Source organism: Macaca fascicularis, chromosome 6 (assembly GCF_037993035.2).
Source record: "Macaca fascicularis isolate 582-1 chromosome 6, T2T-MFA8v1.1".
Lineage (NCBI taxonomy): Eukaryota > Metazoa > Chordata > Mammalia > Primates > Cercopithecidae > Macaca > Macaca fascicularis.
Genome location: NC_088380.1, coordinates 58,444,555 through 58,469,830, shown reverse-complemented (window position 1 = coordinate 58,469,830; position 25,276 = coordinate 58,444,555). Strand labels below are relative to the sequence as shown.

The following is a 25,276-nucleotide window of genomic DNA, read 5'->3' as shown; positions in this document are numbered from 1 at the left end:
GTGGATAGAATTCCTACAGGAGAAGGGCAGTAAAGAAGAGAGGGCTCTGTTTAGTGAAGAAAAATAGGAAAAGGAGCTAGTGAAGAGGCAAAAGAATTTGTCAGGAGTTTGAGAAGTGTGTGGTGTCATGGCAACTTGGTTAGGAATAGCAGAGTATGTTCATCATTATCAAATGTTCAGAGGAGCCAGAAAGGATGAGGTTTGAGGTGGGACCACGGGGTTGGGGGATGAAGAGGGTCATGCTTATTTAGTGGCAGAACTGTAGGTTTCAAGGAAGTGGAGGGAGGGAATAGAACTGCTTTTTTCAAAAAGAATTATGGTGGTGAAAAGAAGGAATGCACAAGACAAAGAGTGAGAATAGGTTTAAGGAAAGGCAAGCTTGTTGTTCTCAATAATTTGTTTAACAACTGGAGTGTGTTTAGTATTTTTGTGAAGGTATCTAGTTTGCAGGGACATGGATGAAGCTGGAAACCATCATTCTCAGCAAACAAACACAAGAACAAAAAACCAAACACTGCATGTTCTCACTCATAAGTGGGAGCTGAACAATGAGAACATATTGAACAACGAGAACACAGGGAGGGGAACATCATACTCCGGGGCCTGTTGAGGGGTGGGAGACTATGAGGGGAATAGCATTAGGAGAAATACCTAATGTAGATGACGGGTTGATAGGTGCAGCAAATCACCATGACATGTGTATACCTATGTAATGAACCTGCACATTCTGCACATGTACCCCAGAACTTAAAGTACAATAAAAACATATTATAACATAGAGTGAAGACAAAGGTCAGTGGATCTGAGAAAATAAAGAAATTGAGATAAGAATCAAGAGAGTGCAGTATTGTTATAATTTCATATTTCCCACTGATTGTAATAAGTGTAATAAAATTAAACTCATATGTTTAAGATTCTGTGGCCTTTGTTAATTTACACCAAGTGGTCCATGAGCTCAATTTGTCTGGATCTCTGATGAATCTTAACAAATTATGACAGATTGCCCCATTTCCTACTGTTTTAATCTAAGGTCTTCTCATTTCATTTATTTCATATAAATTCATATAAAAATCATGTAATATCTTATAAATATCCTAAAATCAAACATTTAACTTTCCCAACTGCCTTCTCAAAGTATTCAAGACATAGAATGCTCTTATGTTTTTTTCTTTATTAGTTCTGATTTAAGTGAGGTACCAGGTATATTATTTTTCTTTGTCTTTTCCTTACTTTTTCTTATTTATCACATAAATATAATGTTTTACATTATGAAAACATTGGCCTATTAGCCCCAAAACTTACCTTGCATATTGAATTGCTCCGAATGTGTTTGTGAGGTCCCCACCATGTTGGGATGTCTGGGATGTTGCTACAATCATTTCTTCTTTGGTTTTATATGTGTTCAAGTTAAACACAACTCTTGGATTATTGGCATACTGAATTAACCCCACCTTCAAAAGAGGAGACATTTATTAATGGGCTGTCATTACATTATAAATAATTTCTACTTAACCAATAAAATGAAAATCAAAAGTACATTTAGACATGGGCCAATAGCTTAAAGGCATCACTTCCAACTTTGTTCTTGATAGTTACTTTTCTTTCAATGGAATAATTTCTTCTCGTTAGAGGCCATCAGTGTACAATAGCAGTACTATTGCCAAGAAAGATGATGTCCTACAGTGTATGATTTGATTCCCAAGAGTAATATTTGTAGTTTTTAATACTGCCCTATAATATTTTAATATGGATGACTATTAGAACACTGTTTTTAACAGGAAGATTAAACTTGATTTAAATAAACATTCTAATTACCAGTGGACAGAAGCTCATAGACGAAGAGTAACATGTCATTGAAGGACAGTAACTATGTAATAAATAATTAGAATTGAATACAACAAAAACCAATGTGCTCCTAATCAGTGTAGTCAATTGAGGTCTCTTTATTGTGCTGGATTTCCTCTATTATGGACTTCAGCAACTCTGGCAAGAAGATGCTATATGTGCATGCGGGGCAGGGAGTTTCTGGCTTCCAGAGAAAAATGCCACTGGAAAGCATCTTATTTGAAAGAGCTGAAAAAAAGAATTTCTGAACAAGATGTTTGGGAGCATTCCCTAATCCTAGAGATCAACAAGGTCACACCGTTCTGTTAATGTCTTTGTTTGTAAACATTGAGATCATCTTCTAAGCCAAGGAGATGGGCTTTCCACAACAGGAGTGCAATGAGGGATCAGTGTAAGAGGCTCTCTGAAATACAGGTCAGTATGTAAGGAGGTGGAAGGAGCAAGGACTGGATTTCTGAGTTCCATCTGCTGCGTTTTGCCAAGGGGGCAGTAAGCTAGGCACTGGGAAGATAGTCAGAAATACAATATTCCTGGACCCCTTTCTCTAGGGATGTAAGACTTGAGAGGGAGGAAAGAATAAAAAATAACTGAGAATTTCAGAGTTTAATATGAGAGGAAGATGATAGTAATCCCATGACAGAGCCCCAGGACTTCTGTGTGAAAAAGAAGAAGAAAGATGTAAAGAAATGTGGTAGATTAGGATTTACAGGAAGGTCAAATTTAGGCTGTAAGAAAAGAGACTGAGTTAAACCACTTCTAGAGAGGAATCAGATGCACTGTGGTAGGAAGACACAAAAGAGCAAGACTGTGAATTCTATATAGGAGGCTATTAAATAAAATTAGTCACGTTATGAGGGCAACTCATTTAGAAACAGAAGAAATAAGAAGATACATATGAAAACTTATAAGGGGCTATAAGAGTGGTGCTTTCTGGAAACCAGTGCTATATGTAGTTTTATTTAGCAGAATGTCCTGGAAAATGCCCACAGGGAAATTTCCAAGGCTTCTGTGGGTATTGAGATATTCTTGGTACTGAAAAGCAGTTTCAATGGGGGAAAACATATAACAACATGATAGTGAACAGGAAAGCAGAGAAGCAAATTTCAATAAAGATAGCTGGAAAGCATTTAGGGAAAAATACATCAACAATTTGTATTAGATGTTGGACATTGGAGTATCAGATGCAATCCACGAACATACACTGGTAATGGTGAACTGGTCCAGGTTGACACTGGTTCAGTATACTGCTACAATCAGAATGGCTCAGGAAATGGCAGATTCAATCAGAAAGGAAAAAAAACAAAAAACAAAAACCAAAACCGGAAATTGAACTTTAAAATAATACTATTGAGCTTTAGTTGCCTACTTCAAGAAGACATAAAAGCAAATTAAAGACTTCTTAAAATATAAAGAGCTATATAAAATTATTGAAAAGACCTTTTCTGTAGGCAAAAGGACAAGCTAAACTGGAATATGATAAATAACTATAAAACATTATCATAAATGGTAGAATTATGCTTAGTGACTTATTTATACAAATTTCAGAATTCAATACTTGTTTTACCAGCAAGGAATAAACAAAAGAAATTAATTATTAGTCCAAATGTATATAAAAATACATACTGAATTTTAAAATGTAATGCATGGGTTAGAGGGGAAAGACAGGAAACTAAAGGAAGATTAAAATGTTATATCCCGGCCAGGTGTGGTGGCTCATGCTTCTCATGCTTGTAATCCCAGCACTTTGGGAGGCGGAGGCGGGTGGATTACCTGAAGTCAGGAGTTCCAGACCATCCTGGCCAACATGGTGAAATCCTGTCTCCACTAAAAATACAAAAATTAGCTGGGTGTGGTGACAGGAGCCTGTAATACCAGCTACTCAGGAGGCTGAGGCAAAAGAATTGCTTGGACCCAGGAGGCGGAAGTTGCAGTGAGCCTAAATTGTGCCATTGCACTCTAGCCTGGATGACAAGAAAAAGACTCAGTCTTAAAAAAAAAAAAAAAAAAAAAAAAAAAGTTATATCCCATAACTTTAATCTTCAATGCTTGTGTCAGAAATAGAACTCTAAGGTCAAAAGACCAGTATTGGGCAAAGCCACAGGTAGAATAACCCCAATGTAGTACAAGTTTCAATTAACTTTAAAAATTACCATTAAATGCATTTAAAATGGGGATTCGGCAAATATAAAAATTAAGACTTTATATCTAACAATTTTTTTCAGAAAGAAAGTCATAAGGTAGTTTATGCACTTCTGCTGTCCATACCTGTGTCTTTGTGGGGCCTATATCCAGGCCTTGTACAAATTTTTCCAAAAAATTCTTCACTGCATCCCAAGGATAAATACTATTTGATTCATCACACACAACCACAACATCTATGAGGGAAGGGCACGCTACACAGGAAAAGAGAAAGAAGCAGATTTCCAAAGGTAAGTCACATTTCACAGCCATATAAAAATGAGACTTAAGGAGGGTTTGGGTGCCACTAGTTGATAACCTTTTTCCCCTCTTTTAACTGTAAGGCATTGTTCAGACCATCTGCACATTAATAACTTACGCTGAGCTGCAGGTGAGAAGCTGGCTGAGAGCTGAAAATCAGGACTGATGTCAGAACACACACCCGTTGTGTAATACTGATTCCCACACTGCTGTGCCCACAGAGGACCACATGTCTTCAAAGAAATGAGAAAATAATCAATGGAAACATATGAATAATGCTAACTTCTACCTCTCCATTATGGAGCTCAGAAATCATCTCTACTCTTTTCCAAGATACTAATAATTGTCAACTCAAAATCAAATGAGTCAGTAATGCATTTGGGGCAAGCAGAAGTGATGGAGAAGGCGGCAGATGCTCTGTGCCCAGTGGCAAGCCTTGTGGGAGGAGGAGTGCTGGGACTGTTGGGAGCAGGTGTCAGAGAAGGGAGGAGTCTATGAGGTCTCCCAACAAACTAGATAAAACAGGTGCTTTCCCTCCAGAGGACACCAAGGAGGAGAATGCATGCAAGTTCACTTTTTGTCTCTCAGTTACCTGGGCCTCAGGTGCTTCATCTGTAAAATGAGGAAAACCACACATTCTATCTTTTAATATTGTTGTAAAGATTAAATGGGTCTATAGATATAAAACACTTAGAACAATGCCAGGTAAATAGCAAATGCCATATAATATTGTTAGCTAGCATCATTATCATTGTTCTTGTTGAACATTAGTTTTCTTCAGTTCCTTCCATTCATAGTGCTCAGAAGAAACCATAAACCTAATGGCAATAACTCTTGAAAGAGGGCTTGGGGTCAGGTATAGACATCATGGTGAATGAAGAACTCATGCCTATGTACAGACCACTGTGTTTTCTGCCTGCCCACTGGTGTGAAATAGGCTGCGTTGCCAGATTCCCTAATTTATAAAGGAGCGTTGAGAGGGCAAATTTTGTGTGAAAATTCAGTTCGAAATTACTCCATATGCTAAGCAAACACAAATGAGGTTCACTGACTACCAGTTTCTAACCTTGCCCACTTCCTAATTAACTGCAGTCACTAATTCTGAATGGTACTTGTCTTCTTGCTCACATTATACCTGCTCCAATCCTTAATATCTCCATTAATGCAATCCCAATTCTCTCCTTTTCAGGAGTCCTTGAATGCCAAGAACTCCTGATTAAATCATGATTAAATAACACAGGAAACATTAGATAAATAACTTTAAAATTGAGAGATGAAAAAGGAGACAAGTACAAAAGAGAATCTAAGTTCCTAAAAAAATGCCTACAGAATGTAGCATTATGTAAAGTTGTGAATCAATTATTAAAACTGAACAGAAGAATATGGGCTTGCGTGAAGTAATTGGAAAAATAAAAGGAAACTTATTTGACCCAGTTTAACTGTCAAAGGGGAAGCAGCTTTGGCCATATTTCATGTGCAATGAACAAGGCATAGTTTTCTCCCTATAAAACTGATTTATTTTGCCAATTAATTAGAAGAAAGTCATTATTAATGTCTTTGGTTTGTTTACCAAATAACAGATACCAATCATTGGTTTCTATATCCCCATTCCTAAGTTTTTTAAAATCACTTTGAAAAAGAACTCATGAAGTATTCAAAAATATTTTTTTTTTTGTTTTAAAAGCAATGGAAAACAGCATTAAGAAGTTGAAATTAAAATATGCCAATTGTAAGTGCCAGAACTACATTCCTACTGTAAGCCCAGAACTTAATAAGTTTCAAAAAAATGTGATGATTGTCAGTCTTTTCCACATAATTCTTAAGAGTATCTTATGATTTTGACCTTTTAAGTATGTAAAGGAAACTTCGGGTTTTTTCTTTTTTTCTTTCTCCCCCTCTCTCTCTTTCTGCCTCTCTGTTTGCTACCTGTAATGTTAATTAATCTCTCAAATTCTCTGGCTTTTTAACTTTTATTTTTTACTTTATCTGGAGTTATAGATTAAAAATTTTGAGGCACATTCTGTAATCTCTAAGTATTACTATATTCTTTCTTTACATTTTTGCAACCTTAAAATCAAACAAACAAAAAATTAAAGAAACCTTATTGTAAAGACTTTGGAATATCATAAACCATAAAGATCCCTTGCAATATTCATCTATGCACTGATCTTAACACATATCACAAGCAATACCTAATTCACTTACTGGCAGCACAGTCATCAGAATAGTAATATCCATTAGTAAAAATAGAATGACATTGTTCAAAATTGATTACATTTTTAGAATAATACAGTTATAAAACATAGGATTTTTAAGGAAGCATGCCAATGGTTTAGATAAAACTGATATAAAGTTGAATTACGCTCTCTAAGACATTTTTTTTTTTTCTTTTTTTTGAGTGGCATGATCTTGGCTCGCTGCAACCTTTGCCTCCTGGGTTCCAGTGATTCTCCTGCCTCAGCCTCCCGAGTAGCTGGAATTACAGCTGTGTGCCACCATTCCTGGCTGACTTTTGCATTTTTAGGAGAGATGGGGTTTCATCATGTTGGCCAGGCTGGTCTTGAAATCCTGACCACAGGTAATCCACTTGCCTCAGCCTCCCACATTGCTGGGATTACAGCCATGAGCCACCGTACCCGACCTCTTTAAGACAATTTTAACAGGGTTATACATACATACGCATACCTATGTGAGTCAATGGAAATTTCAAATAAGATTGTGTTTTTATTTGTTTTTAAGCTTCTTTTTTTGGTGTGTGATGTTTTTCCCTTTTTTTATATAGTCAAATCCTTTCAACAATTTGCTATATTTTTTTATTAGCTTTAAACTCAGAAATTTTTCCATCCTTCAGAAAATTTCCATTTTTCTCTATTTTTTTATATTAACTTTCAATTCACTTGACAGTGTATTTGGATATGTAAATATTAATCAATTAATTGTTCCAAAAGCACTTGTTAAATAAGGCGTTCTATTTCACTGATTAGTGATGTCTTTTTACTCTTTTCATAACTAAATGAACGTGAACACTGATATGATATGAGAGACTGTTCCATGCCTCAAATAACACCAGATTACTCAACAATTACAGGAAATGTTTAAAAACCAAAAATACTTTTTAGCTTTGAAACCTACTTTTTAAATTAGCAGTACCTATCTTGACTGATCCTACAGGAAGTAGAAATGAGATTTGGGATTCTGCTGTTATCAACAAATACTCAACACACTTTTCAAGGGCAAAGAATCAGGATTCTTTTTGTTCCCTTTTCTTCAAGACATACAGTAGCAGTGGTTTTGCTGAATATCCTAAAAAGTCTACACATCAACATTATTTTGAATATTCAACATTGGATAGCCAAATAAATAGCATAATTTATCAACAAGCAAGTTCTAAGCATCTAAACCTCCAGATTGGGAGGGATTGTGAGGGAGATCTACATACTTTCTTGAGAGGAATAATGATTTGTAAAGTAAACACTCACGAGAAACCCTCCAGTTCCCATGTTCCTTGTGAGGGTCAAGCCGAGGCTCATGTTGGTTTTCATCTCAGTAACATTTGGAATGCTTGTTGAAGCTTTCAAAGGGAAAACAATTTTTTTAAGTGATTAAATATTCCTCATTTACTTAAAGATATTTTTAAAAAACCAGGCACACCCATGTTTTCATGTAGCATTGAATTTAGTGTCATCAATATAGGTAACCTGAGTTATATAATGAAGTGTGGGGAAATGCAATGCCTTCGGTGATCTGGTAACTCACATTAATGTGTGAGGCTGCAGAGCATAAGGCAGTAAGGAGTGGGCTCTAAAGAGGATATGACTCATAGATGTTTAATTATTATTTTTTTTACAATATTCTGGCCAAACAAAATACATTTGAGGACACCATTTTTTCCTCTTTTGAAAGTCATAGTAGCTCTATCTAATGCCTTTTTTTTTTCTGGGTCAGTAAAAATATCCTTGAAGTGTTATCAAAGAATGCCCTATGATAGAATCTGGCTCAAAGCAACAGCGGGTGAATGTTGAAAGGAAATTAGACTAGCCATATAGTATACTAAATAAATCTCTCCACCTCCTGTCTTCCACTGACCTAGGGCATCAACCACTGTATCCATTCTTGAGTTATGTTTCCAAGCTTAATGGTTTATTTTGCAAAGAGGAGAGAAAGAAATATGGATGGTTTCGGACTTCTGCAAGTAATCATCAAAATTATTGTAAATGTTGATGGAAATCAGTCCATGGTCTGGAGGTAAATGGTCCAGGAGACAGCACATTTTCCACACATCTCGTTAAGTCAAGTTTCCAAACTGTTTTGGAAATTTGGATACAATTGTGCCCCATATTTCTAAAGACATAAGGGCAAAAAAAAAGCTGCCTATATTTCTTTAAGACAGAACAATGATTGTTTTGATGTTATTTTTCAGTTGAGTCTAAGACAAATCACTTGTTTCGCAAGTAAATTTAAACTTACTTTGCAAATTTAGTTTTTCACATGTGGCAGTGGATAGGTCAACAGGACACTTATACACATCTCCCATTCGGTTCTCAGGAAAGCCACTCCAGGGTGAACCAACAAGTAACCTAGAAACAGACTTTTTTTATTAGACACAAAGTGTTAAGTGTAGTTTCTTAAAAATAAAACTGATCACAAACAGTGAAAAACACATTTAAATTTCAATGTGAATAGTTTATATTTGTTCAGCTACGATTTGACCTGCTTCCTTTCTGCTTAGCTGATCAAGAGCTTTGATCAATGTCTGTAATACTGCTGCTTTGCCACACACCCTAGAAGGTCTCTTTAAAGCAATGCCGTCCAATAGAAATATAATGCAAGCCAAGAATATGAGCCACGCATATAATTTCAAATTTTCTAGTAGCCAGCCACATTAAGAACATAAAAAGCCACAGGTGAAATTAATTTTAAAAATATATTTTATTTAACTCAATATATCCAAACTAGCATGCAATTAAAACTAGCATGCAATATCAAAATTAGTAATGAGATATTTGACATTCCTTTTTCCTAAGTCTTTGAACTTCAGTGTAGACTTTATACTTAGAGCACATCTCAATATGGAAAAGTAACGTCTCAAGTGCTCAGTAGTCACATGTGACTCATGGCTACATATTGTTCAGCACAGCTCTAAAGAATGAAACAAAATTAAAATCAAGAACAACAACTAGCCTTTGCTCAGTGCTTTCTATGCCCTGAGCATTTTCATATGTTGACTCATTTAGAGAGCAGATACCTTATCTAAGTGGCTTTATGCTAACTGTCTTTATAAGGGGATACTTAGCAAAAATATAGAACAAATATGTTACGAGCTATCTTTATGTGTAACAACGTGCATATGTCTAGAATACAGGATGAGATTGGTGTTTACATCCTTCCTTTGGTTAGTTTCACTTCCTTCAGAACTTCACCTAGAGACTATGGGTTTTCCTGAAGAAGAACTAACCTGACACTTGGAACCACAGAAGATTGCACAGAAAGAACCCAGGTATCAGTTTGATCTTTAGAAACTGCAGCAGGTTACTCAGCGGCATTCAATTAACATGGAAGCATATTTGCTTCCATTTTTTTTTTTCATGTCAATATTGGGAAGGATTAAAATATCAAAGAAACTAAAATTCTTGAGCCTTCTGTATATATATTTTATAATTATCATTAAACAACATATGCCCCATGTTGAGGTACAGTAGATACAAAAGGATTAAAGCAGACTGCTGTCTTCTAAATCTAGTAAAACTAGATATATGTGACAAGTAAAATAAAAATTCAAATGACCTGGAATATATGATCTAGTTTACCAGTAGAAGAAACATTAAAATGGTCCAAGGCTACAAAAATGGACACCAAAGGATGAAGGTTTTAACCTGAAGTGTTAGCAGACAGAATAGCATGAACAATCAGGGAAAAAGGAAAATACAGATTATTTTGAAAGTTAATAGTTCAGTAATAAGTTCTCTCCTTGTACATCTTATAAAATTATTCTCAAACTAATATAGAGCATTCTAAGATACTTTAATTCAATTAGCCTTAACGTTAGAGTTGAAAGATTTTTTCTTCTTATGAGCTAATAATTTAGCATAATTTACCTTTTAAAATATTACCATAGTTAGGTTTACAATAATACCAGGCAGATGGGTTAAGGCTTTTGAAAAAGATAGAAATTTGAATGTTGAATATTATTAAGTCCCAATAGTCACTTTAATGAAGGGAGGGAACCAGTGCAGAATTGGAACACGTGTTTGAGCATATCTGATGTCTTTCAAATTCATGATAGTGCAGAAGAAATTAGGAACCTTATAGAGCCTGTACTGAGAAAACTGTCTTCCAGAGCCTTGATTTTCTCCATCTGCACAGGTCTTCATTTCGTAGTAGTACTACACAGCATTAACTCTGATTTTGCATGCTGGACATAAAGCGTAAAAAGGAAAGAATCTGACTCTAACTTTCTTCTCTAACCCTGTCTTTTTCTATGTGTCTTCCTAAAACCACATTTCAGTCATATCGGATTTAGCTCCTCCTTCAAATCAGAGTCTCTGTTGCTCCTAAGTCTTCATATGTGCTGTTTTCTGCCTGGCAATGTTTACTCATTAGTTAGATCTCCTGTTTGACACCATTTCTTCTGGGAAGTCCCCTGGCTCTTTTAACTCTGGGTAACCCTAAGTACCTTCATAGCCTCTGACCTTTCTGCATCCCATTTAAAAAATAAAAAGTCATATTGCCCACTAGCTGCCTTCCCACTGACTAAATCCCCTACTAGAGAGGAAAGGTACATAAGGGCTAGGAAATCTGTGCCTGTAGCAATGAATAACCACTCATTGAACAAATGAGTTAAAAAAAAAAACAAAAACAAAAACAAATGAACAAGCAAATGAATGGATGAGTCTACGCCATTATTTTAAAAAGAGTTTCCTGGTTAAGGAAAAGTTAAGAAGTTAAGCAGAAAATCTTTCCTTTTTTTTTTTTTTTTTTTTTTTTTTTGAGATGGAGTCTCGCTCTGTTGCCTAGGCTGGAGTGCAGTGGCAGCATCTCGGTTCACTGCAAGCTCCGCCTCTCAGGTTCAAGCGATTCTCCTGCCTCGGCCTCCCAAGTAGCTAAGACTACAGGCCCACATCACCAAACCTGGCTAATTTTTGTATTTTTAGTAGGGGGTTTTGCCATGTTTGCCAGGCTGGTCTTGAACTCCTAACCTCAGGTGATCCTCCCACCTCAGCCTCTCAAAGAAAATCCTTACTTCTGTTCTTCTGGGGAGCATGTATTTTTGCTTGTTTGGTTCAAGTAAAAGTTAAAAAAAAAATCAACCAAGTTGAGAGAAAAGCATCATACATTCTGTTACTATTGTGTTATTGCATCATCTGTTCCTGACTCAGCCTCTGCATATCTTCTATGCATCAAACTGGCATTTTTTCTCTCAAAGAAAAGCTTACTCTAGAGTAAATGTAGAGAACAAAATAGCACCTTATAGCAAGAAACTATCATAAGAAGTGTGGCTCTGCCCCTTGGCATTCATTAATTAATTCCTATTAATTATAGTAAATTTTTCAACATCTGGTACTATGTGATTATCTAATTTCATCTGCAGAAGAAGCCTGAGATTATCTTTTTCTTTTTTGAGATGGTGTCTTCCTGTGTCACTCAGGCTGGAGTGCAGTGGCGCGATCTTGGCCCACTGCAACCTCCACTTCCTGGGTTCAAGTGATTCTCCTGCCTCAACCTCCATAGCTGGTATTACAGACATGTACCACTACGCCCAGCTATCTTTTGCACTTTTTAAATAGAGATCGCATTTCATCATGTTGGCCAGGCTAATCTGGAACTCCTGACTTCAAGTGATCCGCCCTCCTCAGCCTCCCAAAGCACTGGGATTACAGGTGTGAGCCACTGCGCCCAGTCACTGGGGATGATCTCATCTCCATTTTACTCTATTTCCATTTTACAGATGGAATCACTGAGACACTGAGACACAGATGGATGAGTGACTTGCTCATGTTCCCATGGCTAGTGAAAACCAAGTGCGGAAGCCCAGGTTCTTAACGTTTAGGCTAGTGTCCTTCCTCTTAGCTGCAGGAAGGCCTGGCAGAGGGCTCAGATTGGGAAAATGATCTTAGCAGATGAGGTGGGTTCTAGAACTAGCATGGATTAGAAACCAGACACAGGGAGTCAGGCCACACTTATGTGAAGGGGTGTGTGGCTGTGTGATATATGAAGGGGCTGTAGACTGGACACCAAGCACAGCTGTCCTGTGAGGGCACATCCATACTGTGGGGCCTAGGCTACACTGTTCTCAATGGCAGGTTGGAACAAGGTGTGTTCAGACAACACCAACTGCAAACTCAATGGCAGGTAGGAACAGGGTATGTTCAGACAATGCCAAATGGTAATGCCAAATTCAGGTGATTCTACTATGCACATTTCCAATCATCCTCACCACAGTCCAAGAGAGGCTTGCTGAGAAACAAAAGAGGAGTGTGTCCGATCTAAAATTTAACTGTTTCATTCATCAGAGCCTCCGGTCGCAAAGCTGCAACTACTCGCTGTTTTCTCCCTGAGCAGACTATTTGTTTTTTTTCTATCAACTAAGCACTCCCTGGACACTCTCCCTGTCACCTCCTACTACCTTATCTAAGAATTCAGGATTTGATAACCTTGCAGCTCAGGGGGGGTTATAACATCACGATCACCTCTGTGAAAACTGCAGCTCTTCTAAGTTAATCAGAAAGAAGAGAAAAGTAAGCATCTGTGCAGTTGCGTGCCACTTAACAAGAAAGATGTGAAAGCACTTGAAATTCCCCAAAAGATACATGCAAATACATCTCTGACAGTATTATGCTATCTTAAACTCTTAACACAAGGCAATAGAAAATAGTGGAAAAACAGGCCATTTTGGTAACTCTTGAAGAACAAGGGTTTCTTCATCATATATGACTCATTTCTTAAATATTGTGAACCACATTAGTAAGTAGGCTACAGGTCATGTTGGTGACTACAGAGAAGTCACTAACCTTTGCTTACCTTCTTTACTAGAAACATTTCCAGCAGACTCTCCTCCTCATTCATACCCTAAGGCCTCAGTGAAATCCTAGTTCCTGACAACTCACCCTCATAAGAAGAGGCAATGACATCACCAATGGCTATTCCAAGAAAATTGTGACATTCTTAACTTAATCAGACAGGAAGATGAGGGAGGCTGTTATATTTCTCTACGAAATCTTACATGCAGGAAGAGACACACCACGAGAGACTGTTACCAAGGTGGGAAATAGGATATGTTGGTAAGTATACCTGCTGAAGTATGGCAAAACCTCTTTGAAGTAATGGATTTAATTTAATCCCAACCAGACAAAAGAGTTGCATGAACAGGCGTGTGTGCTGATTCTCAAAACAAAACAAAATCCCAAGATATAAACTTTTCTTTTCCTTCAGTGAAACTGGGAATTATTCCAAGACTACTTTAAATAACACTTACTGTTCAATTATCTTGTGGGAAAGTAGTGATTATGTAGACTTTCAAAACACAGCCAATTTGCCTACCTCCAGTGGAATTCAAAATACTTTGTTTAGTTAGCAAGCAGTATTTATGGTGGTGTAGGTAGGACAGTTTTAAACCCACAATCTAGGGGCTGTTATAAATATCTTCCTTTGGTCTGTGAGTCTGTAAATTCTCCAAGTGTTTTCTTCAATACTCGAGATTTTTACCAGAGATTACTGACAGAGGTACTTAAGATAGTAGGGCAAAACATTTTGTTTTATTCAATTTTATAACAAACGTTTATTGCACTCTTAGGGACTGAAATGATACACAACTCCAGTGGGCACCATTCCTCATATGGTGTGTCCAGGCCTTGTGCAGTATACAATCTGTGAGTCTATACATGGTGGCCAGGCCTATTATGTACCAGACCTCATTCTAGGTACTGAGGATATACTAGTGAATAAATTAGTAAAACAGTTTCTAGCCTGAGGAGCTTACGTTCTAGTGGGAGAAAATAGACAATAAATGTAGTAAGTAAGTAAAACATATAGTGGTAGTGATCAGTGCTTTGGGAGTAAAATAAGCAGGCTGGAGTTAGGAATGTGGGGTGGAGAGCAGTATAATCTTTATTGGAATGGTCAGGGACGGCCTCACTCAGAAGGTAATTTTAAGTAAAAACTTCAAGGAGGTTAAAGAGCAAACTTTAAGACTATAGTGGCAGAATAGTCCAGGCTGCAGGAACAGCAAATGCAAAAACCCTGTGGCTGGAAAAGAATGAGTGAGGGGGTAGCGGAAGGAGGTGGTAGTCCTACTGGTAATGATAGATCACGTAGTGACTTGTATGTAATGATTAATAGAAGGCCTCAGCTTTCCAACTGAGGGAAATGAGAATGCCATTGGAGGGTTTTGAGTACAGCATGATGTGATCTGACATATTTTAGAGAATTTTGAAGGCCACACTGTTGGGAATGATAGTATTGAAGCACAGCTGAGTCAGGTAAAGTACTTAGAAGGCAACTGCAATCATTCAGGCAACAGATGATGGAGTGCTCATACAGGGCTGGCAGAAGGGAAAGTGGTAAGAGGTGGTCTTGTTTTAGATACAGTATGATGGTAGGGGCCGCAGGACTTCTTGAGGAGTTGGTCTTTCAATGAATGAATGAATGAATGAATAACAGTCAAAGACAGCCTAAAGATGTTTGGCTGAGAAACTGAAAAAAACTTGTCACTACCATCAGATTAAAGGGGATGCTGTCAGTAGAGCAAGATTTTGCGATAAGGGGAGCTCAAGAGTTCACTGTGAGATATTTTAAGTTTGAGAGGTCTGTAAGTCATCCAAGGAGATATTTTACTTTGGATTAGAAACTTATTGTAGCTACATGATATCTACATGGACGTACAAATTTTCAAAGTCTATAGTATATAAATGTTGTTTCTTATATTGTTTAGTTCCAGGCCATGGACAACACAAGGTGCTTGGTGAGCTCTAAATGATACCTGCTTTCTGCCGGTAAACGCAAAATGAGTTTGTGATGGAAAGAATTCACCCATGAAGGCTGCCCGTCTCTGGGAAGAAGGAAGACAGGTAAAGACAGTCATTTCATTTTTCAGGTCTTATTTAGAAACACTGCTATTATAAATTTAATAGTTAAATTCTTTGGCATATATTGAAAGGCAATTTTAATATTTAGGCCTCATTATTTTGCCTCAGACTTCTAGGCTTCCACATTGTTTCCTCAATTAGCGGGATGGCTAGACTTTCAACGTCTTTCAGTTTCATGATAAAGAGTCCACCAACTTCACTATTGCTAAAACATTTTAAGCTAACTGTTCTGTCTCATAAAAACTCCAGAAATTAGCTTCGGCACTAGAAGAAATACAATCAATAAAAACTGATTATGTTACTTCTTGTCATCCAACAAGTAGTTTTCTAGAAGTTAAAATCAAAAGCTAAAATATTAACCGTAAAGCCCTGTGATAATACAAATTCCTGTTCTTGGCTATTGAAGGGAAAGAGGGGGATAATTTTAAGACTACCACATTTTGCAAATCAAAGCCCATGGGCAACTAGGTGCTTTGGCAGATGGTTGTTTCATCGATGACAAAAACTAGAATAGCAACATTTGTAAACTGCTTTATAGCTCATAAAGCATTTTTTATGTGCATTATCTCCTTTGATCCTTATAAACACTCTGTGAGTCAAGTGTATAACTATTTATGTTTTCATTTAAAGAAATAGACTTTAAGGGTCTAAGCAAAAGCAACGCCTATATATCTGCACTCCTGCCCTTTTGTTCAAAATCGCTGGTTCTTTTTACCATATTAAGTTCCCTTAGAACTCTTCTAGAGAAGCACTGTTTGCTTTCCCATCATATGGAGCATAGCAAGTTAATAAATAGTTTCCACTTATGCCACTTAGCATTCCCCAGATCCTTCTTTAGATGGAGATAGATGGATGTAAATGTCTTTGACAACCAGATACTAGGAAGGTGTGTGTGTAAGTTCTAATCACCTTTGTAAATGAACTTTATTCCGGAAACAGATATTCACACATTATCACAAAGGAAAGCTTAAAATTATAAGACTTGTTGGTGAGGCATGGAGGATTTTTACAGATCATTAAAGCACCCCAGACATTCTGGAGCAACATATCTGTCCCACGTGAGAGTCACAAACAATAGGTATGTATGTATTCATGTGTTTGTAGGTGCACACACAAACTTGTATCCAGAGTGAAGGAATGAAGAAGTAAATCAGGGGATATTTAAAGTGTCCTTCCTACCATAATTTTGTTTGTTTGTTTGTTTGTTTTTGAGATGGAGTCTCACTCTGTCACCCCGGCTGGAGTGCAGTGACATGATCTCGGCTCACTGCAACCTCTGCCTCTCGGTGGGGGGTTGTCATTGTTGATATGAGACATGCCACTTTGGATACCTGTATTAATAGTGCTGAGGATGGCTTAATTGTACAGCAATAGCATAATAACTATTTATAAAAATTTTAACAATAAGTATTTAAAGTTAAAATAGAAGTGTAAGAATATATTACAGTTGGATTTCTAATGTCTTTACAGAATCAAACACTGGATTAAGTTATGAGTAAAAAATAAAATTGAATGGAAGAAGAAAAGGAATGTATATGTTATAAATTTAAAATAAAAGTAGAGCCAGGCTCAGTGGCTCATGCCTGTAATCCCAGCACTTTGGGAGGCTGAGATGGGATCACTTGAGGCCAGGAGTTTGAGACCAGCCTGGCCAACACGGTGAAATGCCGTGTCTACTAAAATCACAAAAAATTAGCCAGACATGGTGGTGGGCACCTGTAGTCCCTGCAGTCTCAGGAGGCTGAGGGAGGAGAATGGCATGAACCCAGGAGGAGGAGCTTGCAGTGAGCCGAGATCGCCCTACTGCATTCCAGCCTGGGTGACAGTGTGAGACTCCATCTCAAAAAAAAAAAAAAAAAAAAAAAAAATTAGCCGAGTATGGTGGCCTGTGATTCCAGCTATTCAGGAGGCCAAGACATGAGAATCACTTGAACCCGGGAGGCAGAGGTTGCAGTGAGCCAAAATTGAGCCACTGCATTCCAGCCTGGGTGACAGACTGAGACTCTGTCTCAAATAAATAAATAAATAAATTTAATTAAATCAACTAAGATAAAAGCAAACTCTGTGAATAAATGAAGCTGGCATGTTAAATGGCACTGCCAGGACAACCGAAGGCAAGAGACTTTTATCTTTGAAACAGATATAAAGGATGATAATTGGCTAATATTTAAAAGGCTATATCATAAAAGACAAAGACATGATTGTTTTGGAAAGAGGATTGGAATAGCATTCTTGGCCAAGAAGAAGAAGAAATGGACAGAAGCTAATCAATATGCATGGAAGCTAATCCATGCCAGATGATAATTGGTTGAAGGGATAGGAAGAGGTAGGGAGGACCCAGTTTTGTTTTTGAGACGGAGTCTCCCTCTGTCGCCCAGGCTAGACTGCAGTGATGTGATCTCAGCTCGGCCTCCCAGGTTCAAGTGATTCTCCTGCTTTAGCCTCCCAAGGAGCTGGGATTGCAGGTGCCTGCCACCACGCTCAGCTAATTTTTTATAGTTTTGGTAGAGACAGGGTTTCACCATGTTGGCCAGGCTGATCTCAAACTCCTGACCTAAAGTGATCCACCCACCTTGGCCTCCCAAAGTGTTGGGATTACAGACATGAGCCACCGAGCCGGGCCCTGAAGTGCTTTACTTTTATTCCCACACAAGGTGCTCATAACATTCCAGTTTGATAGGGAGGGCATACTTTCTGCTCCAGAGAAGTTGTATGACTTTCCCAAAGTCACCCAGGGGGTGGTGGGGAAGCTGAGGGAAAACCTTTGTGCTCTGGCTCCTGAGTATATTTATACAAGAAATTCCTGTCTATGAGAGGATGAAAAGATGGATGGTGACTATCATCTTTGCCCAGGAAACACTTGATGGTAAAGCCAATGACGCTATAAATTCTGTAACAGAATTTTCCATTCAATATTCTGAAAGTTTCTCTTCCTAAAGTGTATGTTAAAATAAAATTTAAATATTATTTATAAATGCCAGTTACATCCTGTCACTCTCCTTCTTGGATACTTACAAAAATATGTACATTTGGAACGTTTTATCTCATTTTGCATTAGCTTCCCCTATCGTTATTAATCATCAGCTCTGTAATCTTAGGTTAATTACTTAACCTTTCTGAGTCACACTCCTCTCATTTGTAAAGGGGGCAATAATTTTGCAAAGCTCCTAGAGTAATTATGGGTATTACATGTTTGGCAAGGAAAGAGTACTCAATAAATACCAGGTGTTGTTATTACCGAAGTATCAAGTGACATAATCTTTGATGTCTGTTATAGAATTAAACATTTTTTCTTTATTTTTTTAATTTAAAGTTCTCTTATAGGCACATCTATGGATGACAATGTTATATTTATAACACACATAGAGCTTTATTAAAATTTTTCTCAATTAAAAAGTTAAAACTATAAGCTCATATGTAGGTGGATTTTTTTTTCTTTTTTTTGCTATGACACATGTTCTATTTCTCCTCTCTCTTTAAGAAAAAAGAATACACTAGTCCTTGCTAGAATGAGACATTTCTACAACTGGAAATACCCTAATTCCCAGTCAGTCCTCTTCACACAAGTGATTGCAGTTCTCCCTGGTTTTTGAGTCACATAATGAGCTCAGATTTTTCTTGCAACAGGCCTTCAGATTAGACAAACGAAAAGAGTGCATATCACCACAAACTCCAGGAAATGATTTTAAACATATCTCAATCCTTTGTAGATTGTTTGTGATAAGAATTGCATCATCCACATTGGAACATCCTGTGTGTGAAGTAAGGGCTCTGAAGCGGAATGGCCCTCCGCCTACACTGAAAAGAGAACAGACCACAGCCTTACTTACAGCCAGATGGCTGCCCAGGTACTCTGCTTGGGAGGTCAGCTTGCTTTCAAATTATCCCGCTCACCTGAGACTGTTAAAAAGGCTCCAGAATTATCAAAGCCATGTCACCACTGTTTCTAGAGTTGAAGTTCATAGTGCAATGAAAGTCTCATAAATGAAACTAGCAAAAGAGTTAAGATTATTTTGTTAAAATCTGGTAGATCCTGATGTAAATATGCCGATAAATTCTTAGAAACATGGCACACATGAAAGAGCTAAAACTATACTTTAAAAATAACAGAGTATGATTTAAGAATACTCAGACTAGAGGCTTCGGTGGGTTGTTTGAGGGAAAGGCGTGAAGTCAGGACTTAGATAGACAGATTATAAAGGAAGTCAAAGTAAGCAGAGGAAAAGGGTACCAAAATGACAGCTTCAGAATAAGAAGTAAGGGAATAAAGAAAACAAAGGGGTGTGTGTGTGTGTGTGTGTGTGTGTGTGTGCATGCATGCGTGCACATGTGCATGTATTATATGATAAATCCATGGAAAAAGGACTCACAATTTGCAAAGGAATAATTCATGGTCATACCACTTTCTGTGTCCAAAGCTAACTTGATTAGTATCAGAAGGAAAGTCAATGTTTAAACAGTCCTTCCCACATCTGCTACTTCCATAATGCCTATGCAACTGTCATAAATTAAGAGTAGAGAAGGGCACAGGGCCCATTGTCAAAACAAACAGGCAATTCTGGGTTCCAAGTTTCATATGATTTTCCTTGAGCTTAGAGTCGTGAAGACTCCTTGTCCTAACGTGGCCCATTCTAGCACTGTAATGGGATAATCCACTCACCTGGATCCTGGCCACAGCCCTGCCCTCTGTGGCAAGGTACCTTGGCAGGGCTGGGTCATGAGAAAACCTTGTCTCTCTAATGATCCAAGCCTTGGGAAAAGAATATGAGCTCTTAATATTAAGTGATTATAGCTAGTGACACTAAAAGAAAACCAACACCATTAACTGCAAGGGGTTTACATTGAGTGATGTCTTCTGTATTATTCAAAGTTGTCTATTCTGCATAAAAATCTTCCTCACTGACTCTATTCCACACTCCTTAAGGCCAGCAACTATGTTTTGCACTTTCTGTACCTCATGTAGTTCAGAAAATCATGTCCATGGTTTTGCGTCTCTTATTTCTTTGCTTCATAAGACCAGACCAACAAAAGGACCCAGACAGACTTGCCTGGCCAACTTTTGTTGTCTGTCCTTCCTGCTTCTCAATTCCATATGGTTCAGCCCTTCAGGTCAGACAGGTGCTGTCTCTTCGTCTTGCATAGTGGGGTATGCTTGTATCATCTGGTGATTAGGCCTTGAGCCTAAACTCAGTGCTACACCTTGCCAGAAAGCTCTATACTGTTGTTCAAAGCACTGGCCCAGCCAATAATAGAGTGGTGCCTTGCTTCCCAGACCTATTGTCCTGTGTTTATTCATCATTCAGTGATGTCATGAGAAGGTCCAGGCAGCATTTAGAAATGTCCAGTGTCCCTGGTCTTACCAGCACTAAAATCTCACTATAAACTGCAAATATACTTGTCTTTTAACAATGTCTTGGATACTTAGAGGTAATCTTAGATAGAGAAAGGAGATATGGCTGCCTCTCGTGTTCCCAGGACTCTGCCTGGTGGGATCCTCTCAACTCTGTGTCCCTTTTCGTCTTGTTCAACTTCCAACCTGCAGCATGGCCAGTGGTTGAGCCCCTTACAATCCTTGAAAGGCTTATCACCTTCAATAATGTCTATTACTGATGTTGGCTCTTTCTCTTAGATTTACTCTGCCCAGGAAAGCTGTTACTTAAAAGAATCACTTCAAATTCAGTGCCAGATGTCCTCAGTTAGGCCATGTCTATGGACTAGAACAGTGGAGTTCATCTGAAGCTCCCTTTTACTTCATACGTCCTAAGTCAGTCTACTATAGCTCACTTTGTATAGCACTTGGGATGAATCATTTAGAATTAGGACTTCCATTTAGTCATTTAACAAATAATTATTGATCCTTTACTCAGTGCCAGATATCAGTCTGGGTGCTGAGAATGCAGCAGTCAACAAAACAATGTCCCTGAACTCAGAGACAGTGGCAGGAGACAGATAATGAGCATATAAACAAGTATATATCATTTAAGATAGTACTAATTGTTAGAAAATAAATGCACCTGTAAAGCTAGGGTGACTCAGCAGTTGAGTGCTATATAGATAGGGTTGCTCTGAAACGTCTATGAGGAGGAAACATTTGAGCTGAGACCGAAAGATGAAAACTATTTGAGTGATGATCTTAGGGAAGACTCTTCCAGGCAGGAGAAAATAATTTGCAAAAGCTTTGAAACAGCAATGAGTTACGCATGTTCAAGGAACAGACAAAAGACTTAGTCCTTAGAACATAGAAAGCAAAGGAGAAAGTGTAAAAGATGATAATAGGAAAGACAAGCTGACACCCCAGGCTGACACCCAATCACAGAGCATCCTTTAGGGAATTTTAATCTAGGGAATGAGCTGTGGTTTTTGTTTTTTGAGATGGAGTCTCACTCTGTGAGCCAGGCTAGAGTGCAGTTGTATGATCTTGGCTCACTGCAACCTCCACCTCCCAGGTTCAAGCGATTCTCCTGCCTCCGCCTCTGGAGTAGCTGGGATTATAGGTGCCCGCCACCACACCTGGCTGATTTTCGTATTTTTAGCAGAGATGGGGTTTCACCATGTTGATCAGGCTGGTCTTGAAATTCTGGCCTCAAATGATCCGCCTGCCGTGGCCTCCCAAAGTGCTGGGATTACAGATGTGAGCCACTGTTCCTAGCCGAGCCATGTTTTTAACAGTTCACACTGGCTAGAGCAAAGAGAGCAGAATAAAGCTGGCAAGAAGGGAAGCTGAAGGCAGGTGGAGAAGCTGTTGCAGCAGTGCCTGTGGGAGCTGGTGTTGGCTTCTATCAGGGTGGCAGCAGGAGAGACAGTGAGGAATGGCCAGGTATAATTGGTATTTTGGTGATAGGATTAACAGGACTGGCTCATGGATAAGATATAGGGGAGGAGAAAGAAGACAAGCCAAGATTTTTGGCCTCAGTAGCTTGTGCAGAAAATCAGATACTTGTGTTCTCCCAGTTAAGTTTGGTATGTCTACTGGGCATTAAAGTGGAGACATTGAATGAATTGTTTAATATAGCAGTCTGAGGGAAAAAATTAGGGCTGAATATGTAAAACTGTGGGTCACTAGCTACTTCATCTGCTAGATTCCAAGGTCAAAATATACCAACCATATCGTCTTTCTAGCCTCCTCACCACTTTATAATTATCAAAGCATCACTTGATAATTGTTAGACATGCAACTCTCTCGTATCCCAAATGGTTACAGTAATTGCTAATCTTTAGTTTCCAACCAGATGTTCTTATCTTTCCAGATGATTGATAAACTGTCTCTACATGCATTGTTTTCCAAGTCTCCTCACATTAGTTAATACTCATCTCCAGCCTCTTCATCCCCACTGCTTAAAACCCAGCTCACGATTTACATCCTCCAAGACACCTCCTGAGAAATGCTGCCCTCTCAGGGGATGATTTCATTTTGTTTCCTCATCAAATACACAGGCATGCCCCAACATGTGATCCTGAACCTTTCTTTGAATTCAATTGTTTAGAGTATCAAATGGAAGTTCACACAGAAAAAAGGCTTATGAACTATAGTGTTTGGTTTTTTTTTTTTTTTTTTTTTTTTTTGAGACAGGATCTTACTCTGTCACTCAGGCTGGAGTGTAGTGGTGCCAACATAGCTCACTGCAGCCTCAAACTCCTGGGCTCAAGCGATCCTCCCACCTTGGCTTCCTGAGTAGTTGGGACTGCAGGCATGCACCTCCATACTCAGCTGATTTTTAGATTTTTAATAGAGATGAGGTCTCCCTATGTTGCCCAGGTGGTCTCTAACTCCTAGGCTCAAGTGATCCTCCCACCTCAGCCTCCCAGAGTGCTCAGATTACAAGCGTGAGCCACTGCACTTGGCCATACATTACAGTTCTTATTTGATAAGCCAACAACAGCCCATTTACTCATTGAAAAGAGCTCTACAGCATGGAGATTCAGAATCTGAAGTTCCAAGGTGAGTGGGGATAGTATGGAGCCTTCTGCTGCAACAAGGAGATAAAGTCCCCATGGCAGGACCTGTGTCCACAAGTGGGCATTAACTCTGGTAGAATAGGAGCTACAGCTCTTCTTCCCAAATACAACTTTCAAATTACCTCATTTCTCTGGGTTCACTTGCATTATTATTATGGGAACTAGATTTCCATATCCATCAAGGTGGTTGTTTTTCACCTGGGTAGAATGGCCATGGTTTGAAAATGCAACCATCACATAGCATGAAAAGACTGGGGGCACTTTGCGGCAAAAATAAAAGGTGTTAATATGCTAGAGAAAGCCACCTTTGTACATTTTGCATTGATGTTTGTGAGGACCCTTCACCACATGGAGAGGAGAAGGCTAACTTAGAACGAAGCAAGTAGACAAAACCTTGCTAAAGAAAAAATTTAGGGAACAATTCTACCATTTAGAAATGGCCCAGAGATAGCATTAATAACTTGGTGATGATTTACAAAGTTCAATGAATATCAGTTTACGTGATAAGAAATGAAGACAAATCTATCATTCTATCTATCAATCTACCTACTTATGTATTAGATGGTCAAAACTGGTATTATATTGCTTTTGAATATTTAGAGACAATTTTCTATCCAGGTTTTTAAAAATGAATCATTATACCATCCCATTAGTGATCAGTCTGCAGTTGTCAACTCTCAAAGTAAGATTGTTCATTTAAGAATATTTGAGGGCCACCCATTGATAGTACATTTATTAAAGGCACCAATTTGAAAAAGCAATTGAAGTCAAATATGAAATTTATTTTGTGTTTTTATTGAAATCATAAAGAAGAGAATATTCTTACCAGTTGCCTTTTGGATTTATGAACTGCTGCACTGCATAGCCAAACTGTTCACTTGAAGGACCGGAAAATATTTTTGCTTCTGGGAGACCAACATTGTATGCCAAACAACAATTTAAAATGCCTATTAAGAAAAATATGAAACAGCACATATTTACAATTCATAAATATAAGTGTGTCATATAATTCTCGAAGGCCATTTTTAAGAAAACTTGCTTGACCTAATAATTATTACTTATCAACGATTACCCAGAAAAAGTAACTACTGCTTTTTAAGTACTTATTTGGAGGCCTGGCACCAAGCTAAATACTACATATGCATAATTCATTATATTATTAATCTCTTCATGGCAACCCTAGAAGATAGTTACTAATATTATCTTTGTTTTGTAGAGAATTTTGAGGTTCCAGGGGATAAGCATATCTCACAGCTGGAAAGAGGTAAGGATGAAGGCAAAATTTGAACACAAGACTTAAAATCACTAAATTACTTCTAAGTATTCTTAAGTAATTTGAGTTATATTTGTCTTTCCCAAAACAACAAGCCTCTGAGCCACCCAAGGGCAAGGGCTGAAGAGTATCATCTATTTATTCTGAATCACCTTGAATATCTTGACATGGACTCTATATGAAACAGCTGTTGAAAAGGCATTGATGACTACATCAAAGGAGACAGAAAATCACAGCTCGTTGAAAATTGTATCATTTTCTTTCAGAAGGGATCATTCTCATTTTTGAGGATGAAAATGTAGGGATTGGTGTCATATCTTTTCTATTCCAGTGGGAACTGTCAAAAGTGGTTTTGTTTTTGATGCTTCTTTCTGAATGATTAAGAAATGCTAATCATTTCAAAAAACAGAACAAAGACCAAGGCAGATAAAGCCTTGATAGACTTTATTTTTTTTTTAATTCTTATTTCTGATGGAAAGGAAGTGAAGGAAAGGATAAGGTAAATCATGATTCTGTGTCTGGCACTGACAGCATTAATGCTGCCAGTTCATCCTACAGAAAGAAGGTTGTGTGTATATTAATGCTCTCTCTGGAGATGGGAATGTGCCTCATGTTGCTTAAGATCAATATTTACCTTCGCAGACACTGAAGACAGAATGGACTCTTTAAAATTGACATCAAA

General features: G+C 38.0%; 1 protein-coding gene across 4 annotated transcripts in view; it reads right to left on the bottom strand.

Moving 5' to 3' along the window:
• Positions 1–25,276, bottom strand: part of ITGA2 (integrin subunit alpha 2) — a 105,816-nt gene that overhangs the window by 43,409 nt on the left and 37,131 nt on the right. For 3 of the 4 annotated variants that reach the window (XR_010587369.2, XM_005556877.5, XM_065546244.2), the window contains 6 exons: positions 24,148–24,268; positions 8,752–8,861; positions 7,764–7,855; positions 4,403–4,517; positions 4,111–4,238; positions 1,303–1,451 (listed from right to left, as the gene is read on the bottom strand). Coding sequence is in view for 3 of the 4 variants with exons in the window: in XM_005556877.5 (XP_005556934.1) it covers positions 1,303–1,451; positions 4,111–4,238; positions 4,403–4,517; positions 7,764–7,855; positions 8,752–8,861; positions 24,148–24,268 (715 nt within the window). In the remaining variant the exon portion in view is untranslated. The remainder of the gene's footprint in view (positions 1–1,302; positions 1,452–4,110; positions 4,239–4,402; positions 4,518–7,763; positions 7,856–8,751; positions 8,862–24,147; positions 24,269–25,276) is intronic. The other variant, XM_045393700.3, reaches the window with a different exon arrangement.